Source organism: Lepidochelys olivacea (assembly GCF_965140295.1).
Source record: "Lepidochelys olivacea isolate rLepOli2 genome assembly, chromosome: 4".
NCBI classification, from domain to species: Eukaryota; Metazoa; Chordata; order Testudines; family Cheloniidae; genus Lepidochelys; species Lepidochelys olivacea.
Genome location: NC_140414.1, coordinates 23426429 through 23441037, shown reverse-complemented (window position 1 = coordinate 23441037; position 14609 = coordinate 23426429). Strand labels below are relative to the sequence as shown.

At 40.9% G+C, this 14609-nt stretch overlaps 1 protein-coding gene across 4 annotated transcripts in view; it reads left to right on the top strand.

Annotated features, from left to right (window-relative positions):
• Nucleotides 1–14609, top strand: part of LIN54 (lin-54 DREAM MuvB core complex component) — a 61323-nt gene that overhangs the window by 45447 nt on the left and 1267 nt on the right. For 3 of the 4 annotated variants that reach the window (XM_084625498.1, XM_084625497.1, XM_084625499.1), the window contains exons 6-13: nucleotides 5576–5792; nucleotides 7462–7535; nucleotides 7707–7904; nucleotides 9335–9426; nucleotides 10800–10871; nucleotides 13172–13274; nucleotides 13560–13697; nucleotides 13892–14094. In XM_084625498.1, the coding sequence (XP_084481624.1) occupies nucleotides 5576–5792; nucleotides 7462–7535; nucleotides 7707–7904; nucleotides 9335–9426; nucleotides 10800–10871; nucleotides 13172–13274; nucleotides 13560–13697; nucleotides 13892–14094 (1097 nt within the window). The remainder of the gene's footprint in view (nucleotides 1–5575; nucleotides 5793–7461; nucleotides 7536–7706; nucleotides 7905–9334; nucleotides 9427–10799; nucleotides 10872–13171; nucleotides 13275–13559; nucleotides 13698–13891; nucleotides 14095–14609) is intronic. The other variant, XM_084625500.1, reaches the window with a different exon arrangement.

The window sequence follows — 14609 nt, the reverse complement described above, 5'->3', positions numbered from 1 at the left end:
AAATACAAGATGAAACAAATTGTTTAAGTCATTAACACATTCTAAGAGGTTTCAGAGTAACAGCCGTGTTAGTCTGTATTCGCAAAAAGAAAAGGAGTACTTGTGGCACCTTAGAGACTAACCAATTTATTTGAGCATGAGCTTTCGTGAGCTACAGCTCACTTCATCACATTCATCAGGATGAAATGAGCTGTAGCTCACGAAAGCTCATGCTCAAATAAATTGGTTAGTCTATAAGGTGCCACAAGTACTCCTTTTCTTTTTACATTCTAAGAGGTCATTCAAGGTGAAGTGGCCCATAAACATCTCTGCAGTCATAGGACAAAAAAGGTGGTTTAGGGGGTTACAAATCATTGTAAATCTGTAAGCCACTGACCCCTGCTTTTCCATCCTATGACTGCAGAGGTGTTAACTGGCCACTTCACTTTGAATGCTCCCTTAAAATATGTTAACTACTTCTTCTTAGAGTATGTGCAATGTGCCTCCTCTGGCACATGACCAGGATTCATCACCGAATTTGGTCTGCTGGTTGGATCATTAGCTGCCCAGACCCAGACCAGGTACTGACTTGGAGCACAACATGAATGCTGATCCATGCTCCCCTGTTAATTACTTATGCTAAACAAACTGTTCCACCTTGTATTTAGTTGTGACACACTGAGTACCTTTTCCAATAAGAACTCTGTGTAGCTTGAAAGCTTGTCTCTCTCGTCAACAGAAATTGGTCCAGTAAAAGATATTCCCTCACCCATCTAGTCTCTCTAATTTTCTGGGACCAACACGGCCACAACAACACTGCAAACAGGTTAAGAAAGACAGCCTCTTCAGCGCAGCCTAGTGGCTATATATTCCAATAGCACAGTTCATCAGAGGAAAACCTAGTGTGGCAATGATTGCTTTGCCCAAGATGAACCAAAATATTCACAAATAGCTATGGTTACATGCTTCTTCCAAATACCATGCCTAATAAAGCTGTTACTGAAGCATGAGCTAAGGGCTCAAATCTTTCTCTTCAAGGACTCGTTGGTGCTTTTTCTATATTCTCTTCAGGAAGGACTGTGGTTTTTGTGTCAGACTCAGACATCCGTTTATAGATTGTCCTCCAAAGACTTTGTTTCACACTATATGTTGATTGTATAGTGTAGGCGTGGGCTTTTTTATGTTGGAGGGATTGTTGTGGTTTTGCCACAGGGTGCATGTTCTGGCATTGTCTGGTGGGTCACAATTCCCAGCAAAACTTATGAAGTGTGATATTAGGTATATTGGATGTTATGCTGGCTCTTTCTAGGAAAGGAACTTCCTTTGGGTCTCATCAGGAGTCAAAATATTAACTTAGTCTTTTATCGCCGGAAAAAACCTTCTTATTGCAGGAAAACCAGCCCCTTCTGAAAATAGCCATGCATCTGTGCAATGTAAAAATGTGACTTCTAGGCACGTAATGGAACATTTTTGTTTAGCTCTAAAGCAAAATAAATGGGTTTCACATTAAGCGAAGCAGCACAGTTAGATTTCCAAAGGGGTCTCCTTGTATGTAAGAACTGAGTCTTCATTTTTGCTTCTCTTTACTCTGAAAATAGCCTTTTCTTGTTGGTATTTAAATTTGCCAATAAGTCTGTGTTGCTAAAATACGAAACGGCAATATATGCTGAACCTGATGACTTCCACCTCTGCTCAGTTACGTTATTCATTTAGCGGTAAACTTGGTTGCTGACTTGCAGAAAATTGTCTGCTTAGGATCATCCCACATGAGCAATCCCTCACTGTATTTCAGCCTAGCAAAATTTATGGGCTGCTTATTAGAAAGGACTAGTGTATGGCCATATGTTCTAATTGCCTGACCTCAGAGTATGGATCTTCTGCAGTTGTGTGCTTATGGAAACAAAATGGCTTGACTTTATTAAAGATCATATCATTAACTACATTGAATGTTATTTTGGAGTGACAGTTGAACTCTAATGACTTCCTGTGAATGAGGTATCCGTACAATAAAATTCCATGATTGTTGCTCTGTCTGTGTGTCACTTTGAAGCTTGGAATGTCTGAGTCAGTGTGAGGTGATGGAAACAGGTATAAGCATGGCAAGTCTCTCATCCTTACTCAGATTCCTTTCACAACAGTAATAGGTTTGTTAATTTTATTTGTTTATAGTCTGTTAATTTTGTTGCAATTAACATGACGTGAAATCACACTTTATTCAGCCATCTACCTATCATCCCTTTCCAAGGTGTCTTGTAACGGTCCAGAAACATGCTGCATGCAGTGTTGTTGTAGCTGTGTGGGTCCCAGGATATAAAAGATTCAAGGTGGATCACATAATATCTTTTATTGGACCAGCTTCTGTTAGTGAGGGAGACGAGCTTTCCACCTTATATGTAAGCTTATGTGCGGAATACACTTGAGACAGTGAGGGGCTCTTACCGTCAATTGGCAAAGGGTTCATTGTCATGTAACAGCAACTCCTATCAGACCTGAAAACACAGTGCACCTAAAGCATTTACTGTCATGGCATTTATCTATAAAGAATGTTATGTAAGGTATCATATGAAAACAATGATATTCATGACCAATGTATTAGAAGTGAAATGTATGTATTAACACTATAGGAGAAATTATGGATATTTCCTGATATTATGCTTTAAGTTAAGTCTGTAACCAAAGAAAAAAACGGGTTTTCTTCCAGCCAGGAGGGGAAGATATTTATCTCCCCCTGTCTCTGATGTAAATTAAGCAGGTTTAGCCAAAGACAGTGGGGATTATATTTGCATACTGAGGCAATAGGAAAAGCAAATTAACTGAAGATCAACATAGACAGCTTGACATCTACACCCCAAAGAACAAACAGTGTGGGAGAGAGACTTTGTCAGGAGTTATGCTTCAAAGGATACATTTCAAAGGTGAACTGGCTTGTAAGAAGAGTGGCAAAAGACATTATGTTTATCCTTATTCTGAGGAAACCTCTTGTAGGGTGTAGGTGACTCTTGAAAATCTGGCTCCTGGTATAACTGAATACTAGCAAGCACTCCAGAAAAAGTTTTAGGTGAGAGACTGTTTTCGGTAAGATTAACTTACTAAAGTTAAGTTCTCTTCTTGTAGAAGCGTGTTATATTTTTTGTTTTATTTGTAACCACATCTGTTTCTATTAGCTTTGCTTAATATCACTTAATTCTCTGTTCTTTGTCAATAAACTTTATTCTTGGTTTTACTTGTAAGTTCTTCTCAGTGTTGTAATACTAAAGCGTGAATTCTCCGGTGAGCTACTTGGTAATTTCTGTGAGCATCCAGTGACGGGCTGGATATTGCAGAGAAATGCTCTTTCAGGAGGTTTGGGGACTAGGGTGCATAAAGTGTCACCAGCTAGACTTAGGCCTGTGCTACACTGGGGGTGGGTGGGTGGGTTCGAACTAAGATACGCAACTTAGTCGAAGTATCTTAGTTCCACTTACCTGGCCGTCTTCACGGCGGTGAGTCGACCGTGGCGACTCCCCTGTTGACTCCATTTACTCCTTCTGCCGAGGTGGAGTACAGGTGTCGATTTGGGGATCGATTTATCGTGTCTAGACAAGACGTGATAAATTGATCCCTGATAGATCGATCATAGTCATAGTAAAAGTTGGCAGCGCTTTGGAGGAGATTGTTTGTTTGTTTGGTCGTGGGTTCTAGCCCACAGAAGCTTATGCCCAAATACATTTGTTAGTCTCTAAGGTGCCACAAGGACCCCTCGTTGTTTTTGCTGATAGGTTTCAGAGTGGTAGCCGTGTTAGTCTATCTCCCTGTCTGTTTGTTTAGTTCCAACAAGTCTCTTTTGCTAAGGCAGAAGGGTAACAAGGTCACCCATAGTTCTGGGCTCCCTGAGAAACTGTACAATACCAGTGACTCAGCCTGGTCTTGACTGTTTTCTCACTCCATTATGTGTATATTTGATAATCTGAATTGTTGTTTAAGGGCTTAAATACACCCTAGATCTCATTCTCAGATCAAATCCTGCTCCCTTTTTAAACCTTTGTTTAATGAACTGTTGGTTATTGCTTGGATACAAGCAATCAATGCACCATAATTAAGTCACCTGAATGTTATAACATTCAGGGTCTGATCCAAAGTTCATGGAAACAATGAAAGGTTTCCACTGTCTTCCATGAGATTTGGATCATGTCCTTTAAAGAACACACATTACATTTCATATAGTAGCAAAGTCGTTCTCTGACACTGGTCCTCTCTGAAAGGAAGAGAGGAAATTCTCTGCCCACATTGGTCTGTCTATGGAAACAACACCTTAGCTATAGCTATGATTACAGATGATGTTTACTCTGCATTGCTCTTGATAATTAAGGTTACAGCACAAAAAGATTTTAAAAATACCCCAAGAAACAACTTTCTTATAAAATGTATCGAGTGGGTTTATGCTTTCAGTGAAATATAAGTAGATCTGGACTTCGCTTCTGCTCAGAACTGTAGCTGCTGAAAGTTGGAAGATGAGGAGGGAGTAGGCAGCAAGGCTGGAAAAGAAATGGAAATAGCCCATCTAGACAAGACAGTTTCATGGCATGAATCAAAATTTTGGCCGTGGGACTGAAGAGAAAAGAGCAGATTTTAGAAATATTATGGAGGAAGAAGGAACAAGTTTTGTAAGAGCCTGGATGCGAGGAGAGGAAGAAAATAAGGGAGTCAAGGTTTGGAGTTTGAGAGATAGGGAGGATGGAAAAGTTATAAGCAGTGATTGAGGAAGTCAGGTGAGCAGCAAATATGTATATTTAAAATAAACACATGCTCTCTACTCAGTGTGTAGATTGGGAAAAGCCTGAAATAATGAAGTCTCACATGTTCTAAATGTACTGCTGTCCTTGACTGCAATTTCACGTGCATGCTGCCTACCAAATTCCTTTCCTGCTTCCTCTCCCCTTTTTAAAATGTTTTTTGCTCTGGCTTCTGCTAGTGATTTCATGGATTTAAACTTGTTTACCATGTTCTCAGTACTTCCCGTTACTTCCTTTTTGTCCTTAGCCAGCCCACACACAATTGCCCACTGCTTCAAAGCCTCAAGGTTCACAGCCTCAGTTCCATTTCCATTTGGAGGCTGCAGGGTGACATGTAGGCTTCCTGTACTGAGCTGTGGAAGGGGATGCTCTACATATGCAGAGCTGAGTGGTGGAGTGACAGTGCGAGTGTGGGACATCCACTTCCACACGGACTGAAAAATCATAAAATTGATTTTGTTTTTATTCACAGTAATTTGGGGAAAGCTCTTTCTCAAACTGTCTGCTGTAGAGTCTTTGTTTATTTGACATTGGCTCTTGATTGAGGGACAGTTGGTTTTGCTTATATAAATGATTCTGGTTATTTGGGAGTCTGGTATAATGGCTTGAGAATGGGACCGAGCTCCCTTGGCCCTGCTACCGGCTCCCTCTGTGGCCTGGGGACTTAACCTTGCTGTGCCTCAGGTTTTAGTTGATAATAGTGACATGCTTCACAGAGCTACTGGGCAGGTTAATGAATTGTTCACGAGCAAATATAGGGATAGAAATGGTGACACCTCTGTACCACTGTCAAGTAACTTTGTGCTGCCTGTGTTGTTTAACAGGCTGTGAAGTCAGCAGTACAGACCTTCACTGTGGGAGGAGTGAGTACATCTCAATTTAAGACCATAATTCCCTTGGCAACGGCCCCCAATGTTCAGCAGATTCAGGTACCTGGAAGCAAATTCCATTATGTCAGACTTGTTACGGCCACAACAGCCAACAGTTCAACCCAGTCAGCCAGTCAGAATCCTAGTACCAACACACAGCCTCTTCAGCAAGGTCAGTGGTGTCAATTCATACCCTATTTTATTTGTCTAATTTAGTTTATTAAGCACTAACAAATATAACCCCCCCCCACACACACACACACAAAGGGTAAATAACTGTCAAATGATATAAATCTGTGGCCCTGGCCAGACGCGCTAGTTTTGTACCAGGCACCTGGCTTTGAAAGGCTCTGTATCCCATTACCAACTCCAGGATGCATTTGGAAGTGCTCTGATGTTGAATTCCTCATTCCCTAGAGACTGGCTCCTGGGGTGCCTGATATGCTGTTGTTCCCAGGGAAGAATGTCAGCCACTCATCTGCTTGTTGGGGGATTGTTGCAAGTCTGATACCCTGTCCCTGCCTCAGTATGCCCAAATGTGAAATCTGGGCAGTACCATACATGCCACACTGGGATGTTGTGAGGATTAATTAATGTTTGCCCGGCCTGTTGAGATCCTTTGATAGACAGTGATTAGAGCTGCAAAGTACCCCTTGTTTTTACCATGCATTTTCTGATGGTGGTGATGGAATGGACAGTAGCAAACAGAAGATTTCATGCCTGTTTTCCCCTGCGCATATTTACAAACCACTGCCACTAATGCCAAGAGGAGCTCTGCACACAGACTGATAAGAACTGTTGATCTTAAATGTGTGCAGTTTGCTAGGTGGAAGTACTGAATATTTAGTAAATACATTGTGTTGGCATAAATTGAAGGGGCCAGGGAAATGAGTTGGTGAGCAAAATTAGGGGAGAAAAGGCTGCCTAGAGAGTCTTGTTTAAGGGGAAAATGTAAGATCCAATTTGACCCTAAATTTAGGTTTTGTTGAAAACAAACTTTGACCAAACTTTAAGACAGTTGTTTTGAACAGTTGCCAGACGTTTATTTTGAATTGGTCCCATGGGACTGTTCCTATGTATTGTATAAATTCCAATAGAAAATAAAATCCTGTAATGTTTTAGTGCAGACATTGCAGCCTAGTGCTAATACTATGGTAAATTGAAAGTGAAATAGATTAGAGTGAAACTGACTAGTCTGTTTTCAGTTAGTTTTTGCATTTCTTTCTTTCCACTTGGACAACCAGCATAAATAGTGAAGAGTTAAACCAGTTTTAAAATTCCCTTGTTCCTTACAATAACACTGGTTTTAAAAAAAGCTTAGGTTTTTTTGACCTACCAGTATTCTCCCAGGACCTGATCCTGCCAAACACACATTTCTCTTTATGCGCTTGAGTAACCATCATTCATCGGTGCTTCTCATGTGTGTCAGTACTTGACTGGGGCCTAAATGAGAGAGATCTAGAGAATCAGCTGGCAATTGCTTGCAGTACTATGTTTCCTGCAAATAACAGGTTTAGCTCTATTTTCAAAGAGCTTCTGGAAAAAATTGTAATAAAATAATCACTTTATAAATTAAGTCCACTCTCAGTGCACAAGTTAAAATGTAAAAACACATAGAACAGTAAATAAAACTAAAATAAACAGGATGGAACCCAAATAAAATGTCACAAGCATAACCAAAATACATTTAAAAAAGGCAATAAACCCCACCATCTTACACACAAAAATAAGTGTTTATTCTATGTATGTGGAAGTGATAAATTGCTTCAGGATTAAATTCTAGAGACTCTTTATAAATATGTACATATAGTGTGACATGTGATATTGTTTCTTTTAACCAGCTAAGCCAGTGGTGGTGAATGCAACTCCAGTGCGGATGTCTGTCCCAATAGTCCCAGCTCAGACTGTCAAACAGGTGAGTTCAACACAGAATCCATATTGTAGTCTCATTTCAGCTGGCAAACAGATGTCAAAATTCTGACTCTGGAGGTAAAATATTACGATTTAAATTGTTCTGCACGGATTGTTCTGCTACTCTGAAAGAAAGGTATGTTGACAATGTCATAAAGATTTCTTCTCTTTCCAGGTGGTGCCCAAACCAATCAACCCAACTTCACAGCTAGTTACTACTAGTCAGCCACAACAGAGACTTATTATGCCAGCTACTCCACTGCCACAGATACAGCCCAACCTCACTAGCCTCCCGCCGGGCACAGTGCTGGCACCAGCCCCCGGCACAGGAAACGTAGGCTATGCAGTTCTTCCAGCTCAATACGTCACTCAGGTACGGTGTTTGCACGGGGCAAAGTGATGAAATTACAGAAGTAATTGTAGAAGGCATCCTGCATTGGTGTTAATGTTCTTGATCCCTTCCTTCAGTGTAGGGCTTCGGCTTGTCTGTTGCCAAAACATAGTCAAGAATCAGAATGAAAAAGAACGGGAATTAAATCCATGATTTTAAGATGTACAGGGATTTTTGTTGGCATGCTGTGTATAATTGGTAGAGACCTTGTTGTACAGTTCTTCCTGGAGTGGCCTGCTTTATGTAGGTAAAAAAGATCTGGTACAACACAGTATTACATGAATGGCAGGAGGGAAATGACGGTACAAGATATTTATTGTTGGTACAAAGAAGCAATGGAAGAAAGACAATAGGCCAGATTTTCTGAAGTGTCCAGCACTCACATTTGGGGCCAGATTTTTAAAAGAGCTCCTCCTATTTTCTGGCATCTGAATGAAGTGGCCAGATTTTCAGAAGTGCTCAGCATCCAAATAGCTCATATTGTTCTCAGAAGGGGAACTGTTGGCTGCCGAGCACTTGGAAAAATGTGGCCACTTCGTCTAGATGCCTAAAATGGAGCGGTTAGAGGCTGAGCTCTCTTGAAAATCTGGCCCAGTGCAGAAAAAATAAATGTACCCTGAGAAAGCAATGAGTAAAAAAAAAAATACAAAGACGAGCCACCTGCAGGGGATTGTGATGTGTGAGGAATGCTCCTGTAGTGTGTGCTTCTTAGGAGAAGGTCCTGGGTGCCTAGGTCTTGCTACTCATATTTCTTGCACCAAACTCATCGTGGCATGAAACAAGAAAGTATGCCGGTAAATGCTTAACAGTACCACAGTCAAAGGGAGTGCAAATCAGCCGTGGTTTCTTATCTTTATTCAAGTTGATTCTGAATGGATTATGACCTTTCAGGTCGCTTCAGTGACTTGTGTGACTGCTCTGATTCATCCCTTGTAGCACAGGTGCAGTGATCAGGCACCAAGGTCCACTCTGTAAAGAAAGAAAAGAGATCTGATTAAAGGGGTGAGAACCATTTGTAACTCCAAGCTTTCACCTGGTGGGCGCAGGCATTCCTGTAGATAGATAGCTGATATACAAGCTATTGGTAAAGCATTTTAGCATCCATCTGCCTGAAAGTTATTACATAACGTTAGTAGCTTAAAAATAATGCAATCCAAAGGTTTGCAGATAAAATGGACAAAAACATAATGTAAAACAGACCAGGACATTTCTGCTGAATACAGAGTACCCCTTAAACTGCTTAGGTCTTGTGAGTTTGTGAAACTTTGAAACCATTCATAAACATGGATTAGGAGAGTACATGACGCATGTAGCAGTTTCAGAAATGCTTACTAAAAACTGTGTACTTCAAAGCCCATTGTATGTTCTGTAGCTTCTACAATTTTATACATTTATACTTTGTGTTTTGTTAGCTACAGCAGTCATCATACGTATCTATAGCAAGCAACACTGGTTTTACTGGGACATCTAATATCCAGACCCAAGCAAGGCTACCATTCAATGGGTGAGTATTTTGAAAATAGTTTTAAAAGCTTGCCACAACATCTTCCCAAAATATGGTAGGTGATGTATTTAATTGGGACAGACTATCCTTGTTTGAAGAGTTTTTTAGGAAAAATTAGCAAGGTGGGGTGGGGTGGGAAGGCTGCTGTCTGTGCTATTCTTGTTCTGTGGCTAAATAAAGAACATCTGTTTTTTCTCTGGCTGTCAATCCAGCACCTTTTACCATCACTAAACTTGGTCAAAGTCAAATCTTGGGTTTTTTTTTTTTCCAAATACCATAGTAGGAGTTTGAACAGAGAGCTGGCCCATGGTTATTTATTATATGTATTGCAGTAGCACATAGGAGCCCTGGTCATGGACTTTCCCTGGAAGTTGATTGGAGCAGCTGAGGGCTGAGCACTTGTGAAAACCCAGCCATTTATGCAGATGCCTGAATATGAATTTGGGAATCTAACTTCAGGCTTTTTTTTTTTTTTTTTAAATCTTGGCTTAGTTCCAAGGTAACACATTGCAAGTGGAAACTTCAAATTGATATGCCTCCCCCTCCTCCCACGCCGGCTTAGAAATTCTACCCTGTTCTGCTGAGCCTGCCTTTTTCTGGAAGTCTTACGATTAAAAGGGTTTGCTGTGATTTAAAAAATACAAAAACAAACAAACAAATGTTGTCTGAGCTAATCCTGAACCCCTGCCTGACACCTCCCCCTCCAATAAATGGCTTTGTCTTCAGCTTCTGAGGGTATGTCAGGATCAGAAGGTCACCACATATGGCCAGAATATAGCTGGCCAGATATGATCACTGAAAAATCCTAGCTTTCAGTGGTTGTTAAGGCTGATCTCTGACACAGAATACTCTTTATGTTAAACTAAATGTCAGGGTTCATACGCTGTTTGCCCTTTGCTCAGGTCTCTGTCTGCTTTCCTAGGACAGTCACTTTGTCATTTCATTATCATTTTTAATTCACACATAACTCGGATGAAGGGAGAGACATAGTCTGAATTTATTTCTCCTCTATGGTACTGGATTTGGTTAGATTCACAACAGCGTCACAAAACCCTGCTCCGAGTGTAGATACAATCCTCATGGAGAGTGGTCTTCATTCAGGGTAATGGCTGCAGCACGCTCAGTTGCACTTTCTTCTCATGTGGTCCCCTCCTAGCTTGTCTCCTTTCTTTCTCTTCTTTAAGCATAGCATGCAGATCGCCTACCTCTTCCTTGATTTTTTACCTACTAATTGTATTTTGTAATCAGTGACATAGATATTTTAAAGCTCACATTGTAGGAGAAACGTCTAGTTTGGCTTATGGGATTTCAGTGGATCAACATTCTGAACTTAAAAAAAGAGAGAAGCCAATAATAAAATGGTTCTTTTTCAGAATTATGCCATCCGAACCTGCAAACCGCCCCAGGAAGCCATGCAATTGTACAAAATCGCTGTGTTTGAAATTGTAAGTGTATTTGGTTTTAAGTATTTTCTCTTTAACAAATATTTTAGTATATTGCCAAAATTAAATAGAAATATTAAAGTAACTCTAAAGTGTGAGTTCTGTATATAAAAAGGATTCCAATGTAAGGCTCTCAATTCATTCACAAATCATCCTGCCATAAGTGCATATGATACTTAATGAGACAAACTTTAGGCTGTCTATCCTAGCAATTTTCTAAGTTTCTGAATCTTGTGGTTTCACTGGTGATAGTATTATGGGAATGCTGGGGTAGATTGCCCATTGGCATTTCAACTGGATGACAGAGGTACCAGTGGTCACCTGAACCCTGTCTGCATGAAGGCTTCCACTGTTGCTACCACCACTGGAGTTGCATCCGTGGGAGACTAAGTACAATAGTCTGGTAGACAAAGCCTTAAAATGTCATTTAGTGAAAAAAGAAACTTACCAATGGAAACTTTGAGGCTCCTTACATTCTGTGTGATGTCTCAGAAGGGACCATTGTGATCATCTAGTCTGAGCTCCTGTATATTGCGGGCCACAGAACCTCACCTACCCACTCCTGTAATGGACTCCTAACCTCTGGCTGATTTACTGAAGTCCTCAAACCCTAGTTCAAAGACTTCAAGTGGCAGAGAATTCACCATTTACACTAGTTTAAACCCCCAAGTGACCCATGCCCCATTCTGCAAAGAAAGGTGAAAACCCCCAGGGCCTCTGCCAAATTCCTTTATGACCCCAAATATGGTAATCAGTTAGACCCTGAGCATGTGGGCAAGGCCCACCAGCTAGACACCTGGGAAAGAATTCACTGTGGTAACTCAGAGCCCTCCTCATCTAGTGTCGCATCTCCTGCCATTCCATTCCAATGCCTGCATCAGTATCTGGTGTAATTATGTGTTAACGTTCAGTTGGGATGATGCCACACTTTCCCACATAGTACAACATCAAGTTGAGGTACTGAAATTACTTTGCGGCTCCCTAATCCTTGGATGACGAAGAGGGCATTCAGAGTGATTGTGCTACTGTTAGAGAAGCGGATATAACAGCCATCTGAGTCCAAATTAGGAAATCTGTCTGGCACCTGCCAATTTTAGGTTATTTTTAATATAATGCATGTCATGTTCATAATGTGGGCGTGAACATACTTCTGAGCTTAGAAATTTTTCATCACACTAGAACAGAACTAATCATGTATGTTTAGTTTTCCTTCAGATATCTCACAGCCTGCATGATTGTTATTTATAGAGAGCCAAATGTGTGCTAGACATGAGGTTTCCTCCTGGATATCAGCTTTCTGATTCCAAAATGTTCTGTGAAATCTAAAGGGGAGAAAAGATGCTGCTATACTTTGCATTTATATAACACTATACAGAAATTAACTCAGGCCTAGTCCACCGCATGATTTGCTCAAGGTGCAGCCATCCGTGCCCAGACAGTGCAGTGTGGTGTCATCCGCTAATGTAAGCTGGCCAAGCTGCCATTTGCACCAGGGAAACTTTCCCATTTGCACATGAGTAGTCCTAGCAGTACACCTGTGAGGCAGGTTAGGCACCTAATTCCCATAGGTTTCAATTTATTTATCAGTGAATAAGCTGACCCTTACTCTCTCTGGGCGTCAGATCCCCATTTTAAAGATGGGGGGAATATAGCACTTCCCTACCTCACAGGGATGCTGTAAAGTTTGTGAGATACTGAGACACTACAGTAACGGAGGTCACAGAAGTACCTAAGATACACAGCTATCCAATCAGCTCCTCCCTTAAGCACCTTTGTGATTTCTTCCTCCCACCCCAATGCGTAGGAAAAATCCCTGATATAATCCATACAGCCATATTCCTTCAAATCTATTTAGACTCACCTCTGCTGCAAAGCCTGCAATACCCTGCCTATTGCTCATGACGAGTCAGCTGATGAGCTGTGACTGCCCCCTTCCTTCCTTTTCCTACTCCCTGACTCTTACTCCAGCCTCCATTCCTGCCATTTCTCACCCTACCCCAATAAAAAAATTAACCAGCAAAAACAACAAAACTTGCCACTACCAAAGCAGTGCTGATCCTTGGCCATGTTACTTGTAGATTATACCCCCATCACTTACCTTAGTTTGGGGTCTGATGCTGTATGTCCTCCGGGCCAGAAATGGTCTCATTCATGTCTATACAGTACTTGGCCCAATGGGGTCCCAATCCCAACTGGGGCTTTTAGGAGTTACTGTAATAGAAATGTTTACTGTGGCTACTACCACAGCTAGTGTGATGCCTGCATACCATGTTTGTAAATCCCTTCTGCATCTCCTATTTCAGGTATTGTGATTGTTTTGCAAATGGTGAATTCTGCAATAACTGCAACTGTACCAATTGCTATAACAACCTGGACCATGAAAATGATAGGCAAAAAGCAATAAAGGTAAGGGGTTTTTTGTTTCTCTCCTTTAAGGTTTGCAAAACACATTGTGACATGCTTTTCTATCTATTTCAATGTACGCAAGGCTGCTATTGAAACTGGACAGTTTGCTTCTTGTTTTACATCTCTATAGCTGGGATGAAAGTAGGCCGCCTTTTCCTGTTGGGTTGGGAGGAGAATGTGACTTACTTACTCCAGCACAGTCTTGGGTTTGTCCTTACTGCACTGGTGCTCTAGATCTTGCTCCCTCCATGAACTGTGACACACCTTTTGGATCTGCATTGATAGGCCTGCCTTGATAGAAACCCTGAAGCCTTCAAGCCCAAAATAGGGAAAGGAAAGGAAGGGGAATCAGACCGGCGGCACAGCAAAGGCTGCAACTGCAAACGATCAGGCTGTCTCAAAAACTATTGTGAATGCTATGAGGTAAGATGGGTTTCTTGCCTTGAAGAAATACATCGGCTTTTCTCCTTTCTAAATGTCACTCTTGCCCATTGCACTGTCTGTAATGAAAACTTTTAACTATTTGTAATTTCTCCAGTGCATACTAAGTGTATGAGCCAGCAATGGAGAATAAAATAATATTTTAGGCCAATCATGCTTTCTTTTGTTCTTTTTAGGCAAAAATCATGTGTTCCTCAATATGTAAATGTGTTGGCTGTAAAAACTTTGAAGAAAGCCCAGAACGAAAGACTCTGATGCACTTAGCAGATGCAGCAGAAGTAAGAGTCCAGCAACAGACAGCTGCTAAGACAAAGTTATCCTCCCAAATCTCAGACCTGTTAACTAGGCCAACCCCAGCACTGACTAGTGGAGGGGGGAAGTAAGTGAACACATTCCATTTTCTTGACTTGGCTTTAACACTGGTTTATATCTTGCTACTCTACTAGGGTGGATTTTCGCAAGCTAAGATTACTTCAGTCTTTGACATTTGTATTCATTCTTTAGGTTTTGTTGGCTAATGTTATTTAATATTTGTATTACCATAGCCCTCAGAGCCTTCAATCATACTTGGGGCTCTTTTGAGCGAGGTGCTGTACAAATGCATATTACTCTCTGTCTTCAATAATAGTGAAACCTTTCTGGAATATTTAAGACGTCTAAATTTGCAGTTGAGCTAATTTCATAGTTAATTGTCTCATCCCCGAATGCATCTAAGTGCTGTTGGCTGAAAAGATGTATAGTACATGGCTGCTGCCTAAACTATTAAAATACGTCCCTTACAGAGAAGAGAATTTATATAACAAGTTTGTCAGTCAAGATACACTGGATCATTATGACATTGAAATGAGTGCAAGTAAAATAAAATTTAAAAAAACAATTACAAGAGACTATATA